This window comes from Drosophila ficusphila, unplaced genomic scaffold (genome assembly GCF_018152265.1).
Source record: "Drosophila ficusphila isolate 14025-0441.05 unplaced genomic scaffold, ASM1815226v1 contig_791, whole genome shotgun sequence".
NCBI lineage: Eukaryota > Metazoa > Arthropoda > Insecta > Diptera > Drosophilidae > Drosophila > Drosophila ficusphila.
The window spans coordinates 21,931,230-21,953,977 of NW_025064737.1; the positions used below are offsets into that span (position 1 = coordinate 21,931,230).

Here is a 22,748-nt window from a genome sequence, read left to right on the forward strand (position 1 = left end):
TACATTTATATCCCCATTCGAATAACAGAGAAAAACGTTTTATTTTATTTTGTCTTTTACTATCTTTATTGATATTGCTTTATTGCTGCTAGATCAAAGTTAAAATAATAAATAAATATTACTACACACGTAGGTATAATACAATACAAAATCGCTTGAATCTTACCCTTTTAGACAACTCTACCTAACTACGATCATATAACTAAATTATTGCGTACAATTGCAAACAACTTTTAAAGTCTAACGCGTTGCGGCTGGGGCTTAGTTTAGTTCTAGGAATCTATCAATCTATAGACAAAATACAATAACGGTAACTGCTAATTTACAGTATTTACAGCTTATGCTTATACACCATAGAGAGCGCGCCGATCCTAGATGAGAACTATATACAGCTTGTGCTAGCCAAGGATTTAATTACTTTTTATTATCATATTTTTAGCTTTAAATGAATGTAAATGCGCGCCTGGGTTACACTAAATATCACACTGTGTAGGATGTTGCTTAGCGAAGAGAAGAGTTCGGAATTACACTACCTAGCTTATACAATATGGGTTGCCACAACGATTTGGATCTGCTGAACACTTTGTCACAAATTCCTTCTTTAGAATTTCAAACTCTTTTATCTCGAGCGACATAGCGTTCGGTGTATTTATACTTATATATATATATATATATACTATTGCTAAACTCAAATCCCATTTAAACTGGTTTCAACTCAAGATAAGATCAGGTATACAAATAAATTTGCCCAAAACTGTGACCGTAAAAAGTTTGATTAACTAGCAAATGCTTTGGATTTATTTGTGCACCCCATCTTACCTTATCTCCGAGTTTGAGCTAGAACAGTTCGACTGGTTTTCGGTTTTCAGCAAAGCCACTTCGTTGTGGGAGCCCCTAAAACTAAATCGATTCCTAATTTATAATACGCTACTAATGCACTTGGAAATCGCGCCCGTGCTGTGGCAATCGGAACTTTGAGCTGGCTGTGGGCGGCTGGTTGGTTTCTGATTGGTTGCTGGCTGGCTGAGATCACGGCTAAACCATCACAGTGGTGGCAAGGACGTCGGAGCCCTCGTCGCCCGAGGTGGGTGGCAGGGACTTGCAGTTGATCGACCGCTTGCCGAAGTCCTTCCGCGGACTGTCCAGCGAGCCCACCGTGTTCTTTCGCATGTCCGAGTTCTGGGTCTTGTGCAGCAGGATCTGGGAGCTGCGCTTGTGCGCCTGCTTCAGTCCCGTGCTGGAGTCCAGTTCCCGCTCGAAGTCGCAGGGCGGGAACAGCGGCTGCGACCGGTGCAGGGCGGAACTACTCGCCGCCGAGGCAGCCAACTCGGGAGCTGGGTTCAAACTCAACTCCATTCCGGTGGCAGCCCGCAGGGAAGTGGTGCTGCCTTTTAAGGGATTCGTATACCTCCGCAGGTTCTCCTCGTTCTGCAGGTTGTTTGACTTCTCCTCCTCGTGTCGCAGTGCATCCAGCGAGGGCGTCAGGTTCATGCCGGAATTGCTGCGATAGGCCATCCGCTGCTTCCAATACAAACTGATGAACACCGAGAATCCCACCAGGACGATAAAGATGCCGCAGAGCACTCCGATCAGCAGTCCCGATCCGCCGGCCACCCGGGCAATTTCCAGTTTGACCTCCACAATGGAGGTCAGGGCAGCCAGCTTGGCGTGCTGCAGCTCCAGTTCCTTGCGCAACTGGATGCCATTCAACTGCCGGGAGCTCAGGAGTTCACCCAACAGACCCACTGCCACCGGCAACTGGGGATCATTCAACTTAGTGGAGGACTGCAAATAAAGAGAGGATAAAATGTTAGATTTGAAAATTCTAGATTTAATTTAATATATTTAGCAACTAATGAAGGTAAGTTTCAGTTGAGATTAATTAAGATTTGAAATTAAAACTTACCACAGTCAGTTCGACGGTGTCATTGGTGCCCGTCTTGAGATCGCAGAGCACCATGAGCATGCCCTGCTCCTGGCCAGCATCGATCGGCAGCTTCTTGACCAACTGGGCAGCCAGGAGAACCCTCACCAGCGAGCAAAGACCCTCCACCGAGGCTCCCTTGCCCACTCGCTCCAGGGCCAAAAGGATGGTCAGTCGGGCGCAGTTCTGCAGGACTTCGGCTTGGTTGGGCCAGCAGCTGGACTTGGCCGGCAGACTGGGAGGAGCAACCCTTCGCGAGGGTTCCAGGGCTCGACAATCTCCGCGGACACTGCAAGGTGCCGAGAGACAGGTTTCGCTCAGTGCCGGAACACACACCTCGTGCTGTTTGCAAACGCCGGACAGATTGGAGGACTTCGAGAGTGGATCCACCTTGTAGCAGTTGGGCAATCCGCACCAGAGATTCGTGCACCTGGAGGTGCCATTTTCGCAGACACAGGCATTGCAGTTCTCGTCGTCGTCGCTTCTTCCGGTCAGAGCGATATCCAGCCAGTTTTGGCTTTGATTCAGGGCAGAATAAGGCGAGATGGTGTTGCTCACATTCAGACAAGCGGACTTGGGATCGGAGAGCACTATAAAAAGAATTGCAACAAAATTTCCAATAAGGTTTATTTTAATATGATTGTGATAAAATATTGCCAACATTTATAAAAGTGAGATGTTTATTGATAATGGTTATCTAACTTACAAATCTCGCATCGCAATCCATGACGACCTGGTGGGCAGACACAGCTGTATCCGCCGATGCCGTCGATGCAGGTGGCTCCTCCTTGGCAGGGTTGCGGTGAGCACTCGTTCACATTGATGCGGCAGTCGGGACCGGAGAATCCCTGGGCGCAGACGCAGCGGAACCAGCCCGCTCCCGACTCGCAGGTGCCGCCATTGTGGCACGGCTGGCCGCGGCACTGGTCAATGGCCTCGGCGCAGAAAAGACCCGTCCAACCGGGCGCACAGCGGCAGTGCGGCTGCAGATCCTTGTCCGCCGCACCGGGCATGCAGGTGCCACCATTCTGGCACTGGCCGGCATAGCAACTTGTGGCCCGCTCCGAGCAGCGTTTACCTGCAGAGAGAAAAAATAAAATAAAATAAATTGTTGTACTAAACATTACCGAAAAAAATGTTTTAAAAACGAAAGACTTAGGACACGAACTTCCAAAAACTTATTTTTACGATTCGGAGACTTTCGCTGAGACCATATTAGCTTAATATTGAAATAATATTTTTAAATAAACTTTTAAATTACATTACAACATTAAACTTTATTAAAAAAAATCTTTTCTTGCCAAAAACCACTTCCCAGAAACAAAAGACTTAGGCAACAAACTTATTGAAAGTGTGGGAGTTTTCAAATCCGCAGAGAGAGGATTGCCATGACCGTTGGCTTGGCTTGAACTAATTGAAAAGTAAAAGTGTGCCGACATAGATCGATGTGGCTCTGTCTGTATCGCAGATACTGTATCTAAACTGCCGGTCGAATCTATTTTCATTTTCTGTAACTGTGTCTGTGACAAAAAAGCGAAACGCGTGAAATATGCAAATCGCAAATTAAAAACAAACATAAATCATGGCAAAGGTTCGGCCTAGCTGCGGTGGGCCCCCCGGCGGTGCTCGAGCTGCCACATGTGGCAAATACATTCGCCGGCTTCGATGACTGCGACTAACGCGCAGATACTACTTTTTTTAAAGCTTCGCGGCTCAGCCGCATTCGCTTCAATTTGCGGCCGTAATGACTGCCGACTTTCAATGTTCAAATAAATGCGACCGACTCGACTTGATCATGTGTGTGTGTATGTATGTGTGTATGTGTGTGAGAGCGTAGCGCTCTTAACGTGGCCAACACTCGTCTCGCGCCCATTTAAAGCCCCCAAGCGTTGATAATGCGCCAGTCAGTCAGTCGGCTTACAGCAGGTTTTTTTTATGCCCTCTCGAAAGGAGCAGTGGAAACTATTTGGCGAGGTTGTTAGTGGTAATCGGTTGGGTTGAAATACTTCTTGTTTACTAACTTATGCTTTTAAGAAAGTAGTTGAGCTGGTAAAAATAAACACTTACGATAAAAATTATTATTTAAAAATGTTTAATGTATTAAAGCCAAGTTCTCTTTTAGGGATAAGACCAGCTGTTATTAAGCTGATATTGATCAATTTAAAAAAGCCTTTCGATCGCATGTTTTTATAGTTTCTTTTACTTTTATGAATGCTTGTATTTTAAAGACCACTTTCGCTAATGTCCACTAACAACCAGCCTTTCCCAAGGGTATTTGGCCTGCGGCTTAACACTTTTCTTGCTGCCTGCACTTGTTGCAACGCTTTGACGTTCACTTTGACGGTTTGGCCGTTTAAAGCGCACCCGTCTCAACCCGTCTTAGCTCGTCTCAGTTCAGCTGAGCCCATCTCAACTCATCCCGATTCGGATCCCGATCCCGATCCCGACGCGACTCACCTGTCCAGCCAGACATGCACTCGCATGTAAAGTCGCCGTCGCCGTCAAGGCAAATTCCCCCATTTCGACAAGGATTCGGCGAGCATTCGTTGAGATCTGCGGAAAGTTAATGAGTTCGCCGTCTCGTCTCTGGCTTTGTGGATCGGGATTACTCACTGTGCTCGCAAAAGGTGCCGGTGTGGCCCACATGGCACTTGCAGAAGGTGCCCACGTCGCTCATCTCGCAGCTGCCGTGTCCGCTGCAGGGCAATCCGCTCGGCTTGCCCATCTTCCTCGCCGTTGTCGCCGAAGTGGTTGTTGTCGTCGTCGTTGTCGCCGCTGTTGCGAGGCTCACGTTGGCGAAGCAGCCCTCTGTTGGATTGGGGGGACATGATTAGGCTTATTACTGCAGGGCTACACTTCAAAAAGGGGTTTTTAATGAGCAAAGTAAGGAAAATATGAATCTAAATATTACGTTTCCTAAAACGTAGTGTCTAACTAAACTAGAGGAAATATTTATTATCAAACTAAAGAAGTAGAAAATGTTTTTCATAAAAAAACTAATATTTTTTCCAAATGCCACAAATATTTCGACATATCCTAAACTGTTTTTCAAGTGTAACAGAGAAATCTCTTCTCTTGAAAGACGACAAAAAGCTGGCAATCTGCGATTGATGAGCTTAATGATGTCTTCATCGGAGCGAGATCGGTTCCCATGGCATCTCGGAGGTCTTGGCTATTTTTACTCACCGTTGCAAGGCGGTTGGGAGCAGAGCGGACGCAGTTGCTCGCAGTGTTTGCCAGCCCGATCTGGAGGACAGTGGCAGTAGTATCCTTCGGGTGTGTTCAGGCAGTGACCTTCTAAACACGGGGAAGGAGTGCAGTTCTCCTTGGCCTCCTCGCACAGGGAACCCGAGTATCCCAGCGGGCAGATGCAGTTGAACTTGCCCACCATGTCCACACATTCACCTCCATTTCTGCAGGGGGAAGTGGCGCACTCATCGATGTCCGTCTCGCAATCGCGACCCGTGAATCCTGCGGCACAGGCGCACCTGTAGTCGTTAACCAGATCGATGCAGGTGGCTCCATTCCGGCACTGACCCACACAATCATCTAAGTTTTCAGCACAAGTTAATCCTCCCCAGCCCTCCATGCAAACACAGGCAAAGGATCCCGGCTGATTGCGGCATTCCCTGGCATTTATGCAGGGTCCGATGGCCAGGGAAGTGGATGCCACGGCACTGGTTAAAGCAGCCAGCAGGGCGGAGCTGGTCAGATTGCTGCCAATTATCGCACTGGCAGTCGTGGTCAGCAGGGCATTCGCGGAGACTCCGGCGGAGTGGGGCGCCTCGCACTCATTCACGTCCACCTGGCAGACATCGCCATGCCACTCCGGCGGACACTCGCAGCGAAAGCCGCCGATTAGATCGACGCAAGTGCCACCATGTTCGCAGGGACCTCCGGCGCACTCGTCGATATCTGGAAAGGAATGAGGGGAAATTCAAGCAGATTGTTTAAGTGCCATCAGCAGATAAAGTGCAAGCACTTGGGGAAAATAAATACTTGAAACTGAGAGTCTTAAAATAAGTAAGCAATAGAGAATGCTTTTGCAAAAAATGATTTAAATTTTAAAACTTTAAAATAAGAAAGAAAATGTTAACAAAGTTTACGATTAGGTTCTCTTTTGAAATACTAATCTTAGTTTTCAGTGTTCAGCACAAGTTGATTAATTATAATTAAATGTTGACACAAGCCCACATTTTCTCTCCGTGATTGTGTTGATTTTGCTGTAGAGTTCTCGAGCAGCAGAAGCTTGAGCAGGTGGCTCTTAGCCCGAGCCCAAGTCATTGAACTGACTTGCGGATGGACTGGGGCTTCGGTGTATTCAGCTTCAGCCTGCGTGCCTGGCTTATCGGTTGCCTGAAATCTTCAGGAGAAGACGCTTCCTTCTCCTTCCCCATTTGTTTTTTTTAACAGCAGCACGCAACTCATTTGTTTGTTTTTCGGAGGGTCTGATAAAAAGGGCAACCCAAAATAAGTTTCTGACCCTTGGCTGGCTATTAGCGGCAAATAGGGTCAGATTGCCGATCAGCAGCGGTTTGGGAAACATTTAACTTAATTAAGCTTTTATGAAAGTTCATTTTGGAATGTGCAATTCTTTCCCACGAAATCGACATATTATTTCGCTAACGAAACGTAGATAATTTTTAGTTCCTTTTTAATAGCAATTTAAAAATTCCACTAGTGTCAATGATTCCTGTACTGAAGCCATTAAGACTTCAATAAGCTATGTACGGCTCTCGGCAGTAATTGAAGGCCCTTAAATGGCAATCAAGTTTTCGAGAAGCAAAGCAAATGCAAATCCTTCAACGCCGACTCATTCGTTTTGGGAATGGCAACTCAATTAGCAGACGGCTTGTTGCATTGGCCGGCAAATAGTTTCTGGTGAATGTGTCGGTCGTGCTCCAATTGGAATGCAAAGCCGAAGCCGAAGCAAACCGAATTCGCCAGACCACCGTGCCAACAAACAATCACAACAATAAGCCAAGCCAATGCCGGCAACAATAACAATAACAATAACAATAACAGCCTGTGCGTGCTACGTTTCATTTCATTTCATTTCGCTACAGTCAAATGCGTGTGTGCTCAATTGCATGATCGAGCGGCAACATCGCCGCACAACGGCAACACCAACGAACAACATCAGGAACCACCAACTGGCCAACCTACCAACCAACCAACCAATTTGGCCAACTGGCCGGGCCAGGCCGAAACCAAAAAATCTGAGCTGTGGCTAATCGCGTGCTGTGGAATAAAATTAAATCAAAACTCACTTATTTCGCATGTCGGTCCCGTCCATCCGGCCGCACAGCCGCAGGTGAAGTCGGCCAGTTGCTGCTGCAGGGCTTCCAGGCGGAGTGCCAGTGCCGATCCCGGGGAGCTGCTGTCATTCAGCGGCTGCCCCTCCGGACGCAGCTGATCCAGGCTGCGCATCGAGTTGCGACGGGCCATCGGTCTGCCCATGGAACTCCTGCCGAACGCTGGCCGGTACACTGTTGTTCTCGAGGCATTGTTTCCCTAAAAAGAGTTCGGATACAATCTTTAGAATATGTTACGAAACCTATAAAAAATCTACCTAAGTTTAAATGAATATATGTTTTATTTTAAGTGAACATTAGCTAGGCAAAAACTGTAAATTCAAATGGTTTCTAACAGGGAATTAAATTCTCCAAAGCAATATCTATTATTATTTACCACGCTTATAATACATTTGGATTTTCTTTTGTTTTTGAATATATTTTAGATTACCAATTTTCTGTTATTTATTTTTTCAGTGCCGCTTAGATGAGTTCAAGATGAAGGCCCTTGCGTATTAAATTATTTTATGGCACCGCGAAGAAGTGCATATATGTAGTAAATTGCGGACTTACCTTGAGGGTGCATGTGCCGCCGTTGCGGCAGGGCCGTGTGGCACACGGGTGTTCGACGATCTCGCACTGCTCGCCGGAGAGTCCCTCGGCACATGTGCAGCGGTACTTGTCCGGAGCGGTATTCTCGCAGGTGCCGCCGTGCCTGCAGGGTTCATGGGTGCCGCAGTAATTTAAATCTGTTCGGAGCAGATCGAAACTATGAAATATGTGTGTGGATGTGGATGCACCAGTGCATGCATCGATATTATCGATGATACGCTGTTCCCACTTTATATCCCATTCCCCATCGGATTTGCGGTGGTAATTGCTTGGTCACTTACCTTGATCGCACAGTATGCCACCCCAGTTGGTGTCGCAGACGCATTTCCAGGCGCTGCCGTTGCAGGAACCGTGCTTGCAACCTGGATAGACCATGCACTCGTTGCACAGCGGACCCCTCCAGCCCGGTCTGCATCTGTGGATTAAATCGGAGATGATATGAGCCCATATTACATATGGAGAAGTGCAACGCTGATTGCTAAATGAAGCATAGAGGACCCTCAACGAAAGGTTAGCTCAAAGTTGAAGGACTCGGCAGCTTGGGAAAAGAGTTTCCCCATGAAAAAGTGTAGCACTGATTGCAAAATGGGGCAGCCAAGACCTTGGATTCATTCGAATCTGATCTGATTCAGATTTGCATCTTGGGGAAACCCAATACTTTGGAGTAGCTTTGATTACAAAATGGAGCGTAAAAGACCTTTGCAAAAGGTGAGCTTTTAGCCAAGTAATACAAGTATATGATAGCCTACAGATGTTATCTGCAGCCTGGGAAAAATAAATGTAACTAATAATTATGGGACTCACTCGCACCTGCTTTACGTAAATGATGCTTGATAAATGCAGTGAGAATTGTTAAATCCTACTTCTTTGGCCCACAAAATGCCAAGGAATACAATGGGAAAACACTCCCCCATTATTCATGCGGCTCTGGTGTTTCCTTACATTTCAATTTGGCCTGGGAACGCATTTGGCTCTGGCCAACCACCGAATTGGGTCACTCTGAACTTTGGCCTTGATGCATCAAATGCTAAAGTGGCAGTGCAGCCAGTCGGCCACTTCGGCAATTGCCGTTCCTGCTCCAGCTTGGGGCTACAAACTAAAAAAAAAAAAAAACTGTGATTTTATCGGCGCAACACGCCAAAGTGCAGCGGGATCAAAGTTAGCCAGCCAGGGCATCGGGCATCGGGTATTGAGTATCCAGTATCGAGTTATCGCCCGGCGAGGTGCTAACTCTACAAGCTCCGGGCATCACGTCATGCCCGCCGATAGTCGACATCGCCGTTCGATGTCGGTAATTTATGATTTCATTAAAACGGCAGCCTGTCGTTATCTGGCTGCGAATCTAAAGGCTCCAGCTCCAGCTCTGGCTCTAACTTTGTTTGTGGCTGGGATCTTCTGGCCAACACAGCGGACAACAAATCGCAAATGGGCCAGCAACGTGCAAACAGCAAAAGTAATTTTTCTTCTGGCTTATAATTGTTGCGGCGGAGCGGAAATCTGCTGACTTTTGATGTTTTCTAGGCCACACTAATTATTGCTATTTAGAACCAGGACGAGAGGAGCTGCTCGGGATGGACTGGCGGTCGGCGGATGGCTGACGGAGCATCATGATGCAGTCGAGAAATGCAATCATGGCCGCCGGCTCACGTATTCTGTGTTACGCTCGAACATTAACAACGGCAACAACCACTGTAGCCGCTGCAACTGCAACAACTATTGCTGCTGCAACTGCAACAGGAACAACCGAAGCACAAACGTTTTTTCGTGCCGCGCTCTTGGGACTTGGTTATGCAGAGAAACAAAGTTATGGGTTCAATTTTCCCATTTAAATAAAATCAATGTTTACTAACCATGTATAATGGGGAATATAAACATTTTCTTTTTAAGATACAAATGGTGGAAATATATGTAGTTTTGAATTTATAAATAAACCAAACCAATCCAAAACCATCTTCTATTTTTTCCCAGTGTTTGCAAAGCTAAAACTCTTGCTGGGCCCGTCGCTCCATGTTGCCATCGTCTGTGCATGACCGCTCCAAAGGGGCGGACTGAAAATACTACCCGAGAAAAAGGAGATCGGGGTAATGGAGGAGTTCCCGGCCCGATCAGCATTTGGCCATCGTGCGGGCGTTTGATTAGCCAGCTCTCGGGCCGCGAATCGCATTGGCACTGGCACTTGATTGCAGATTATATGGCTGGTTACAACTTTATAGCACTCGGGTTATCTCCCAAATGGGCAGTTACCGAGTGCGAACAATTTAATAAGGAATGCGGTCTGATTGGGAAGTAAAGCGATTCGATCAGTGCCAAGAAAGTTGCAGCTCTTTCGTATTCAATTTGACTGCAGTGATGGGAAACATGTTTTTCCTTGAAAAAATTGTGATAGTTTTGAGCTTCTCAAAATACGTTATTGTCCATAACTCAGTCAAATCTCATCCAAATTTACTTCGGTAAACGTTGTTTTTCATTTTTTGACTCATATAAGAGACGTGCATTCAAGGTTTTTTAAAATTTGAAAAAAATTTTTTTTTACAATTTTTGACAATATTAATGATGTTACCCCTAACAAAATTTTCAAAATTAAAAAAAAAAATTTTTTTTCTTAATTTGAAAAATGTTAAAAGCAATTTTATTCTACTAGACGTCAGTGTTCCAAAGTATGTATGCATTTTTGGGGTACTCAAAAAATCCAACAGGTTATTAAAATCAGTGTTGCAATAATTAAACTCCTGGATATTTCCCATCACTGCATCAACCATTGGCTGGATTGGCGCTTTCCTGAGAGAAACGCTACAAACTATTTCACACATTTAGCACCGCAAAAAGATGCGATTGGTATAAAAACCGAAGTCGGTAAAAAGCGCCCCATGTGAGCTATAGAACCCATTTCTTTGCCACCGATCTCGCGCAAAAAGAAAACCACTCTGGGCCATTATAACTGTGCGACTGAGTGAGCCCGCCTGTCAATGGTGAACCGGGCAAGTCGAGGCCAGGGCCATTAAGCCGGCCCCAAAGTTTACTGGCCACATGCAAAAAGTGTCATAATCACATCGTTAAACGGGGTGGCTGGGGGATCGTAATTGCCGAGGTGGATAAAATAGAGGAGCCCGAGGAGAATATAAAAAAAGAAAACAGGTAGGAAGGTAGTGATGCGGTAGTAAGCTACTAAGGTGGTAAGCTGGTAAGGTGGTAAGTCAGTAAAGCTACTTACTCGCACTCCCCGGGACGGTCGCACTTGCCGTGGACGGGGTCGCAGCCGGTCTTGCAGATGGCCTCCTCGCAGTTGACGCCCTGCCAGCCGTTGAGGCAGAGCTTTTGACCCTCGGAGCCGCAGGCGTAGTGACCGAACTGATCGTCCCGCGGACGGCAGAAGGTCGTGCAGGTCGTGTTGTAGTAGGTAACGGCGCATTGCACCCGGACACGGTAGGTGATCCGCGCATTGCGACCGATGTGGTCCAGGGTCTTCCACTCCGGCGACGGCAGTATCACGCCCGAGTATGATGTTTCCTCAATTAACCTCTCCGCATCTGCATTTCGTTCGGGTGGAGTTGGGTTTTTGGGTTTTCCGATTGGAGGCGAGCGCGGCATGACAATTGTTGTGGATTCGTCGTCGTCGGATTCGTTGTTGGTGGCATCAACGTTGGCGTTCCATTGGAGTAGGAGCAGGGTCATGAAAAGGGGGTAAGAGTGGGCAGGAGAATTTAGTCAGTTGTTGGCACCATTTCAGGCGCTTAAGGGTACACTCAGAGAAAATGAATATGAACTAGATGTTTTAGCAACAACTATGTTTTTGATTTAAATACTCAAAATCTCTTGTTTTGCTATAACAAATGGTATTTATTCACTTCATTGTTTTATCATGATTATAGTTATTGAAACTTGATTGAATTTGTATTGCTTTGACTGCAAGACTTTCTCTGAGTGTATCCTCCTGCGTCTCGGTTTGCTAATTAAGCCAAATGCCTGGCTAGCTAACAATAACGAGCAGCGTGCAACAAGCAGCATGCAACTAGCGAATTGCAACCAGCAACCAGCAACTAGCAACTTGCAACAAGGGGCTGTGGCAGGGTGGGTAACGAGCACAAGTCCGCAATTGCCACCGCACTTACCTGGATAGGATGTGTTGTACATATCCAACGCCTGCAGTATCAGCGTAAACGACTTCTGTAATTGAACGTGGAGAGAGGAGGAGAAAGAAGGTGGCATTTAGTTTGGAGCTTTCGACTTTGACTCTGCGCTGACGCTAATGGACAGTTTAATCTCAGGCTGCCCGCCATGCAAATGAAGACAACGCAACGGCCAAAAAAAAAAAAAATGGAAAAGAAAACAAACAACAAACCGAAAGACGAACAAAGCGATCAGACAACAAACAAAGCGAGGCAAAGCAAAGCTAAACACTTTAATTTCACGCAGGAGAAGCGGACTTTCTAAACAGAAACTCTGGCCATGTCCATGTCGCTGTCCATGGCATTGCAATTGGCCAAAACAAAATGCGAAAAGGCAACACAGACACAATTCTCTTTGAATTTTAGATTTGTTTCGTTTGCATACCCTTCCCGAAAGATATTTAAATTAAAATAGAGAGAAAGGTTATGCAAAGCTACATTTTTAATTAAATTTTTTCAAACCCAACAAAAGCACTGATGTTCAAGCCAACAAACATGATTTTGGCACCATTATGAAATGCTGGAAAGTAGTTAATTAACTTCCTAGAGCATCAACAATTTCGACCACCGAAAGCTGGAATTTTCTTTGATTTTTTGCAACTCCTCCTTGGCGGCAAGGGCCTATAAAAATTGAAGATTCGCTGTTTATTGTATTTTCCGAGCCGAGCGGCCGTAGAAGATTTCTCGTTGGGCAGAAAGCAATTAAACGTCGACGATGTCTGGATGCCGCCGCTGGATGCCAGGAAATGCTCATTTAGCAGTGGGAGGCGGTCGCCGAGTCGGTGGAAAATGGGCGGGGAGCGGAAGGGGGATTCCCATGTAATTGCCCTGGCGACGCGACACTAAATCAGTCCAAAGCAGACGTTGGCTAATTGCAGTCGGATCAACATCAGCGACAACAACTTGACACACTTTGCAAATCCATCCATCTATAAATTGGCTCAAATTCGCATCTCCCTTTAATTTCCACACGTCGATGTATCGTTGTCATATGTGGTCGTCATTTGAGTTCTGTTCCGGGCTCGAGCTAAAATCATGATCCGTCTGACGGAAATACGGATATATATGGCGCATGGCAATGCCAGCGGAAGTGCACCAATTGAAAATGGCGATGCGTTTGGTTTTGGATTTCATAGAAAACTAGATGTCAGACAGACACGAGCCAATGGGATGGGGTTCTAAATTAATAAAGATGGTGATGGTGATCTATCAAATTATTAAGGGAATAGTTATATTTTCGGAACACTGAGCAACACAGAACATCAATCAAATCAAGTAGCATTCAACAAGACAATTCTAAAGTCAGTGAATTGGCCACCGAAATGTTTACACAATGTGAAGAACCTTGTCTCCCGCCTAAGCACTTTCATTAATGGAAGCCCAAGACTTTGGTTACCAAAAGTGTTTCATCGCGGACAAATAACTCTTGTGGGGGTAGCAAAATGGAGCAAGAGCCCACGGAGCAAAACACACATTTTATTTGGGCAGTCATTCATTGATCTTGAGCGAAAAGTGGAACAGTTCGGTCCCGGGCCCAAAGAGGCACCACAAATACCACTCGAGATCGCTCAATGGCTGCGCACGCGCACTCCAGATCTTCGGGCCATCGGAGCTGCGAGCTTGGAGCTTGGAAAATATTGTCAAGTGAAATTCGTTTGGGGCTGGCAGGCAGCTCGAATGTTTCAGGTGGATTGTAGATGTTGGATGGTGGATGGATGGGAGAGGGTTTTTAGGAGAAGTCGGTGTTTGACAGTTACATCGAAGGCCCGGCAATGTTATGATGTGTGCTCTTGAGGCCGCGCTTAAGTATTTCCTAAGTCATGTTTATGAGTCTTAACATGCCATTCACTCAATCAGCAGCCGCCGAAGAAGTCATTCAATAAAAAGTGGGACAATTGCGACCATATCGGCAGCTCTTTATACTTGATTTTGTCTTTCGGTTTTTTGAAGATTTCCATGAGTTTGTGAAAGGCTTCTTGAGGGTGCCTGCCTGCCTGACTGACTTACTGACTGACTGTCTGCAGGCGAATATTACGCTGTGTGCTGTATGCAGAATTTGCCGGGTTTCGACTCCAGTCACATGTGAGTTTGGGACCTGGGGAGCCGATACAAAAACAAAAAAGCAAAAAAAAGCACTGGCACTGGCGAAGGCACAAGATTAAAGCGAAACCAAAGCGAAGCGTAACGTATCGCCATCGCCATCGGCCGAGCGACAAGCGCGACAAGGTAATGTTCCCACGAAACAGGTTGTCCGCACTTCAGGCCACGACTTGGCTTTTTGAGGGGGGAGCTGGCGGAGGAGATGGCGGAGGCACAGAACAGGCAACCGGAGCCCCAAGACCCAAGCCCAAAACCCAAGACCAAGACCCAGACTCAGACTAAGACCGAAGCCACAGCCTGGCTCTGACGCATGCCTGCTCCCCCGCCACATCCCACCATCGCCATCGCCATCGTCATCGTTGCCCCTGCCAAATGTAAACGGCGGCGCATGCGCATGCCGACGTCGCTGCCTGCGTCGACGGAGGCAGCGACTGCGACTGCGGTTGCGACTGCGCATTCTGCTGCACTCGAAAAATAATTAATTTAATTTGCGGATCAATTACGAGAATTCTTTCAATCTCAGCCCATAATTTCGGGAAACATTTTAAGGCACATGTAATACTGTAATTAAACGTAAGTTTATGACACTTTAAGACATTGTCCGTTTACTTTATAAAATCGTAATGGAAGAAAATAAGAAGATCATAAATATCATCAAAATATTAAAGTGGCGTAATACTCAAAATAATCCAAAAATTCAATTAATCTTTTTGAAGAAATCTTGTCACATTTATCATGAGCCTTGTTACAAAAATTGTTTATTATATTCAAATACCAAATATACTTTTCATGATTTATGTCACCAAAACATTTTTGTCCAAGTGAGCCAGCGTACCAATCGGAGTCGCATTAGATTGGACAGCGACCTGGCCAAGGCGTGTAATTGTTAGCAAAGTCAGCTCTGAACACCGCCAAAACAGCAGCAAACAACCGCCAGAACAACACCCGTACATAACAACGAAATAAAAAAAACAAAAGCAAAAGTTTAATTTAATTCCGCGACTACACCCAGTCAGGTTACATTTTTACCTTAACCGAGTTAAGCGCAACCATACCAGGCCACGTTTATTTTATGTTTTACTTCTCGGTCCGTGTGTTCAGTATGTTTTTTTTTTATTCCTTACCCGTTTGGCAGTCATAAGCCCGCATTATGCTCACTTAATTAACCGAAAGCCGCTTAGGAGGTGCCCGGCAAAGAAGCATAAAACATGAAACACAATTTTTAATTGCTTTTTTCAGCTACCGCCGAGAGAATCTCCGCAGAGGAACGATGGTGGGCTGGCCAAGGGTTTCTTAGTGATCGTGGTCGAAATGAGTAAGCCGCTTTGGTGCTGGACTCTTACGATTTTCACGCCCAATGAATTTGAGGAACCTTGGCAACCCCCACTGAAATGTTTGGCCACAGGAAGTAAAGTGAAGTGAAGTGAAGAGAATATCTTTGTTATGGAAACGCTCGCATAGAGTAGACTATGCCCCTTTGATTTATATTTTGTCAGAAAAACATATTCTTATCAATCCGGCACGAGCTCGGATCATTCACATTTCTGTTGCCGGCTCGACCTTATCGCCCAGTTCAGCTTGGCTGCTCTCCAGGCGGAACTGAGCTGCCTCCATATGAAGTCGAAAAAAAACAAGCACACAACTACGACGAAAACGAGAGCTCGTGCCAAAAGCGTGCGTCTTACTTGCAGGGGGGAATATGGATGGGCATATGGAATATATGGCTTAAGATCGGCTGGGAACTGCACTTACCGTCCATCGAAAGGTAAAGGGCAGCACAATGGCTCCCACACCCGGATCGCTGAGCACAAAACTGGATCCGCCGAGTATCTTGGTGGTGGCGTTGCCGAACGAACAGCCCGTCGATATGCTGGCTCCCTGCTCCGTGGTCTGGTACTCCTTCAAACACAGCCGGAATGCCGTCGTGCATGGCGAGCAGCCTGAAATTAGAATTCCAGCACGGGTTATCACACTATATACTCATATATTATATAGACATGCAGAGTTCGCTGCCAGAGATTGCATAATTGCCGGGCATCCCAGAAAAAACAAGAGAATTCATTACCACATGCAAAAAATATGCAGAGTGCAAATAAACTGATAGTAGAAAAAATAAAAAGCCTTGACCGCCTAATTCGGTTTCTTAAGATTAAAAGAACATAAAAAGCGGACACGAATTCCAGAAAAAAATATCTGCCGACTTAGAAATTGAGCTGAGACATTCATAAGAGTTTTAAAATAATATTTTTTGATAAACTTTCAAATTGTAATTGAAATTTTTTGTTTACAAAGTCAAGCATTTTATTATATTTTTCAAACCAAAATAGAAAGCTTTTTCTTTAAATTCTTTTAAACAAATGTAAGTTAACTTCCCTTTTGACATTTACCAGAGTTAAACCCTTTTTCACTTTCAACTCGCTCTGCATTTTTATGTTTCAACTTTCTTTGACAAGGGAAACTCCCATAAAAAATCATGCATCTCAGTTGGGGTTTTAATAAACCTTAACTTGGACTTACCTATCGTCTTGGTGGCTCTTAGTTCCGCTGGCATGCCGCAGCAATAGCCGTTGAGTAGATGGCTGTTGGTGTTTGAGATTTCTAATATTTCCAGCTCGAAGTTGCCAGCTGCGGATATCTGTAGTGGAGAACATAAACAAAATTATCAAAAGTGCCAGTACATCATCGCATCGAAGACAAGCGCCCAGATCTCAAATCGTTCAAATCAATCATGACCCTTAACGAAGGCCCAAAAAAAAAAAAACAGAGTGAATCCCAATGGTAGTGCTGTTCCCCTCGATCCCCCCAACAGTTTACATTCCAACTTCCAAATCGAATAATATGCTCAACACTTTATGGATCCGATCGGATCGACTGTGATCCCAGCTCGTTCGCTGGTTGTAAAAGCTAATAAGCCACCTAGGGCGCTCTGATTGGGCTGCGGTAGAGGTTTTAATTAAAAACAAAAATAGATAGATCGGTACAAGATACAAGATACAAGAGGAGGAAAATCACAAGACCCCTGAGTCTGGCCCCGTAAAAGTGGTAGGCAAATGAAAGGAGCTTGATAAATCTGGCAGCAAATGAAACACGAAAATAATGAGAAATATTTCCCCCACAAAGCGGCTTAACTGTTCGGTTCGGCTCACTTAATCAAACGAGATATCCAGCAGTTTGTATAATTTAGAATGCCTTTGTGAGCCAGCTGGAATCCGTGGCAGAATCCGTAGCCCCGAGTGGCCACAAATCACGGGCCCATCGATAGGAGCATTTGCCATAAAATTAATAACACATTAGATCGCCGTTCTCTCTCTCTCTCTCTGCTTGCAAAACGCCTCTGACAAATGGCGCATAAAGTTTAACTATTCTCCGGCAAATCGCTTATCATATTTTAGCCAAGGAGCTCTTGCATCTGGAAGCTGCAACCTGGCCATCAACTTTGTATTTTAGGGTTCATTACCGGGCGGCGGATGGGTTCTGCTTCGCGGAAAATATGCTAATGAAAACTCCTGGCTGTCCGGCCGTCCAGCGACTCCTGTTTTTATGGTTTCATATTTCAGTGAATTTATTGTCATGGGCCTTGGTAGCTGGCAGTGTTGATAAGTTTATTAGAAATAAATTGCAATTTGGCCGCGGGATCTTGGCTAACGGCACCGGCCAGTTGAGAGTCACCTGCAGCTGCAGTTTGAGCCACGAAAAAAACACAATATCGAGGCCGACAAAAACCAAACTTCAGCCGAGAGACGAGAGCCGAAGCCACATGCATTGTTGATCATGCCATAGATCAATCAAATGCAAGTCCCCCCGATCCCCTCTCCATTCTTGGCCAGTTTCTGTTCGGTTTCTCTTGGCGTTTTCTCGAGATTTCCTTTTGTTTGGGACTTCGACTTCAACTCCGACTGGGACCTCAAACTGATTGGATTCTTGGTCGTCGATCGGAAGATTCAACTGAGAACCGGTTCGGCTGCTTACTATTTATTTATCACATTTCTTCGGGCAGTGCTACTCTTCACGGGCAGGTGCATCCGCTAATATTCCGGACAAACTTTGACGTAATCAATTCGATTAGATAAACCGCCGGAGATGCTTAAGGAATTAGTGCTGCGGCGCCACATGTAAACGGGGAATGAAGCGGGCTTAATGAAGCCGACACACGACGTTAAAGTGAAATTAAATTTTAATTAAGCCTGCAGTTGGCAGCGAAACAAAACGAAACCTGGCCAGTGGCCATTAAACGCTGATGCTCAGCAACGTGGGAGCTCGTTTTGCCAACTCATTTCTGATTTTGGGCTTTTTATGCATATTTCGCAGTCCGTTTAATACGCAGCTTATGATCAATAAATGTCAGCTCAGATGGGAGATGGGAGATGGGAGAGATCGTCGGCGGCTTTTTGGCATCCCGACTTGGCCGGGTAACTGGGTTAATTTCAACTGACATGGGCCCATGTGAACCGCGCTGATATGATCGCCGTTTCCCTGGAAGTCGGCCATAAATCGCCGCTATTTAACTTTTATTTACTTCATTAACAACTAAATAGTTGCACTGGGACTGGGACTGGAACTGGGACCGCTCATCCACTGCCGCCGGCGACTTTTATCGCCTCGCTTACCCTAAATCAATGCAATCCCCTCTTCCGAGTAGACAAATGTGTGTAATCAATTTGATTGCCCCACGGCCGGCTACTCGGCCACTTGGGCACTCGGGATGGCATTCTGGGACTCTCATGCTCCTCCGATTCTAATGTCTGACTCCCGAGATCGCTGGCGTATTAATCAAATTGTTGTTAAGGCCCCCTTGCGACCCCTCACGCCCCCATAAACTCCCTATAACTTTCCGGCCAGCGATTAATTTTTATGTATTTCTGAACCGTTGCCTGCCGTTGGTTCTCCAACTCTTTGCCTCTTTGGCTCTTTGCCTGTTTAATTGCCGCTCGGGGCATCTCCGCTGGCATCTCAATACATGTTTAGGCACTTTGTGTAACACTTTATGACGGCTACACCCCGAAAACTCCGGCGACTCCCGACTACCGTTGCCATGTGGGAACCATTTGGAGAGATGCTTTTCGGAGATAGAACGGCCCACTAATCTGGCGGATCGCCTTCGAGGGGTCCTCGATCCGATCCTATTAAACCTTGCCGGGAATTCTTGGTCAGAAGGCTTTTTATAGAACACGGAGAATAACTTTATTTAAATGTCAGAATATGTTGACTAAGTGTAGGTATTAAATTGCTAGGAAATGGATCTGATCCAAGTTAAATATTTTGCTTTCTTATAGTAACTCTAAACTCACTGAAAATAAAATAAGAAGAGATATTTGATTTACTGCTTTCCGAAAATTTCAGCCCTAAGAGCTCTCATTAAAATCAACTCTTTTGCTTGCAGAGTTGATAAATCACTCAGAAATAAACCCAAGTCATCATTATTTACGTCCCCCATCAAAACTTTGCCCTTAGCCATTGCCAATTCACATGGGTTGAATCAACTTTGGTTTTTGTTTCTGCCGAGACACTACACCCGCATGAATTTGGATCTGGGGCTTTTTTCGATTATTGCTTTCGGGTTCGATCCGTTTTGCATGTTGGTTTGCTTACCTTATGGACTAACAGTATTAAAATTAAAGCAATTAAGTTGCAGGCAGACTTTAATGATCGACAATCGCGGATCGGCGATGGCAGAGCGGCGATTTTGGGTTCCCGGTGCCTCGAGCTCTGCCTTCTTTTTGTCGCCGTCTTTTTGGACATTCTCAGGCTGTCTGCTAAGCCTTCTGCTCCAAATGTTGTTGTTGTTGCTATTATTGTTGTTGCTGTTGATTCCGCTGGCGATGTTGGTTTTCGCCGAAAATGTTTCCTAAACATTTTGTACATTCTGGGGGCGTTTGCGAGCGTGATGCTGGTCGGGATCTAGATGGAGTTTTTGTTTGGGGTTCACTTTGGATTGGCACCACAAATGTAAATTCGCTCGCGGACGCTTAATTAGCCCATGTATGCAGATTTTTGTGCCTTTGTCTAAGTTTTCACTACACTTGTTTAGGGGCTACACTTGGTTGTACTCGGAATGCTGTATCATTTTCTCCACTTTGCCTCCGTTTTTGTTTTTTTCGTTTTGTTAGTGTTGTTATCACAAAATTTATTATTTATATGGGGCTGAGTGTGTATTTCTCGTTTGTTTTGTGCACACTTAACACTTCCACTTGATGATAGGCGATGTTTTTTGTAGATGTTGCTGTAACAATTGTCGAACGAAATGGAATTGAAACGTTGAAGCTGTGGCAAATCTATTTCACTGTGCATCATCAGCGCTAATTGACACGCAGTTGCTGCTGCTGCAGCAGCAACATCCAGTAGCCAGTAGCAGCAGCAGCAGCAGCAGCAACCGCAACCGCAGCAACAAGTGCCGCCAGCCACCGCAGCAACATTTACTTTTGCCAGACCGCAAAAGCGGCAACGTGCAGCAAATGCAAATGCAATTCAATTTATGTTAATTTAACGCTGTTACTGCTGGTTGTTGTTGTTGTCGTTGCTGGTTGCTGCTGCTGCAGTTGCTTCAGTTGCTGCTGCCATGGATCCGTGTCTTTGGCCACAAACAATTTGCATCTTGTGCGCATATTAATTTACAGATATTTTCACTCTTGCCCACATTACTCATTCTTCTTCTTCACTTCCCTCCCCTCCCCCGTGGCCTTTGGCCCCCTTTTTGCCCCCGTTCCTCCTACTCGGGTGTTAATTGTCCATTTAATTAAGTAATTTGCTTGGGGCCTACTCCCCGACTTGCCACAAAACGGAAGTCGTTGACTTTGAATCGAAACCCAGATGCTGCCGCTTATGTTGCTGTTGCTGTTGCTGCCGCTTGTGTTGCTGTTGCTGTTGCTGATGTTGCTGGTACGGGGCATGACCGGAAGTGGCTTTTGCAAGTGGATGATGCAGCCACCTCCCCGTAACTCCCCATACTTTCACTCTTCACTCGTTGCAATTTGCAAAGTGCTGAATGAATTGCCGGAGGCCTCGAAACTATGGCATACTCTATCTCTATTATTCGCTCAGCAAGAGCTTGCTCATTTCTTTGTAATGTTTCTTCATGATATACTCTGATTTGTCCAGTAATTGGGATCTGAATAAGCTGTGGACCGTGCTAAATCATAAATCTTACCATATGGTAAACGATTGTGAGTGAGGCAGTGCATGGAGCATTTCCATCGCTCTCTCAATCGGGGCTTTCCCATGATCGTACCACCCATTCAGAACCTTCCTGATTTCACTATCTCTCTTTTCTGCCTCTGCACAGTACAAAAATAATCTATAAACCTAATTTAGAATTTGAATTTTTTTTAAATATTTTATTGTTCAAAAAGGTTAACTGTCAGTTAACTGCAAATTTGTTTTTTTTTTTTAATTTGTATATCCCCAAATATATATTTTACAAGTTTTATAAATTCAAGCATTGGTTGCATTTCTCTATTTTCTTTCCGTGTCCCCATTATTATTATTATTTGTATTATCTTCGCATTGCATTATGCACTAGTTGGGTGTTTTCATTATTTCTCCTCTCCTGCACTTTGCATGTTTCAATTCCACTTCGTAACTGGTGGCTGTGTCCCTGTGTTCTGGCTGTGTGCATTATCAATGGAGCACACTGTGGCCACCGATTCCCCGGAATGGGGCACTCGTTTTCGCATATTCACATTGTTTGCACTTTTACTTTTCGCCTTTGATTAAACACAATTTTTAACGGCATTGTATTTTGATATATTAGTGTATTGTATTTAATTGAAAGGTATTTCCGTTTTCTTCGCTCACACGATCTCGTCTCTGGTCTCAGAGGAATTAATCACACACAATAGTACGCACAGAAAATGTCGGCTGATTGTCGATCTTTCGATTTGCTTTTCTTCCACCACCGAGCATTTCAGTTGATTGCTCTTCATCATTTGTTGTAATCAGCAAGCAATTTGATTCGATTGCGGCACATTTAACACTTTCACAATTGTAATGGGGGTTTTTGAGGTTCGGGGTTCGGGTTCGGGTTCGGGTTCACTATAATCCAATTCGAGGAGGGGTTTACCGTTGTCAAAGACAGGGGCTCATCACCGCTCGAAGCACGTCGCTCGACTAAACGCGTTAACCGAATCCTGCGGCATTTCCAGCCCTCGAGCAGCATCCACGGGGCGGAGCAAGTCACGCGAGAGTTCTGTGGTTTTCGTTTTGGTGGTGGTCGATGGTCGCTGGTCGCTGTTCGATGGTCTTAAGAGAGCTCTTTCGCTTGTGGGTCTGAACCACCGAAACCGCTTTCAGAGTGCTGGCGACAACGACTACGACTTCCGCTGGTTGCTGCGTGCGCTTCAGGCCTCGAGTAACGACTGATTGCCGCTGGGCACAAGTTGCCGCCGATCCCGATACCGATTCCGAGAGCTTAACGCTTACCGCTCCGCTCTGCAGCAGTTCTCTTCGGGGAAAACCAGTTTGCTCTTCGCGGCGCGCTCTTTAGCCGGCCGCTGATTGGTCGTATGCCAGCCCATATCGCCCCGGGGCCCGGAATCTGAATCGGACTCGGACTCGGAATCGGAATCGGCCGTTAATGGAGTTGCTGCCGCTTCGGCTGCTGCACGCATGCGCGCCCGAGGCTCTGAGCTGCCGTTTTTCCTTTACGATTCCAACTTA

General features: G+C 45.6%; 1 protein-coding gene across 1 annotated transcript; it reads right to left on the bottom strand.

Moving 5' to 3' along the window:
• Window positions 1-66: 66 nt before the first annotated feature.
• On the bottom strand, window positions 67-22,435 carry LOC108086578 (protein serrate). The gene is made up of 15 exons (XM_017183535.2): window positions 22,153-22,435; window positions 19,686-20,316; window positions 16,614-16,731; window positions 15,849-16,036; window positions 11,940-11,994; window positions 11,042-11,357; window positions 8,112-8,245; window positions 7,792-7,967; window positions 7,195-7,438; window positions 5,111-5,839; window positions 4,538-4,732; window positions 4,382-4,477; window positions 2,631-3,002; window positions 1,907-2,514; window positions 67-1,785 (listed from the first exon to the last, which is right to left on the bottom strand). Exons 2-15 carry the CDS (start codon window positions 19,956-19,958, stop codon window positions 1,036-1,038), a joined length of 4,254 nt encoding a protein of 1,417 aa, XP_017039024.1. The 5' UTR covers window positions 19,959-20,316; window positions 22,153-22,435; the 3' UTR covers window positions 67-1,035.
• Window positions 22,436-22,748: the final 313 nt, after the last annotated feature.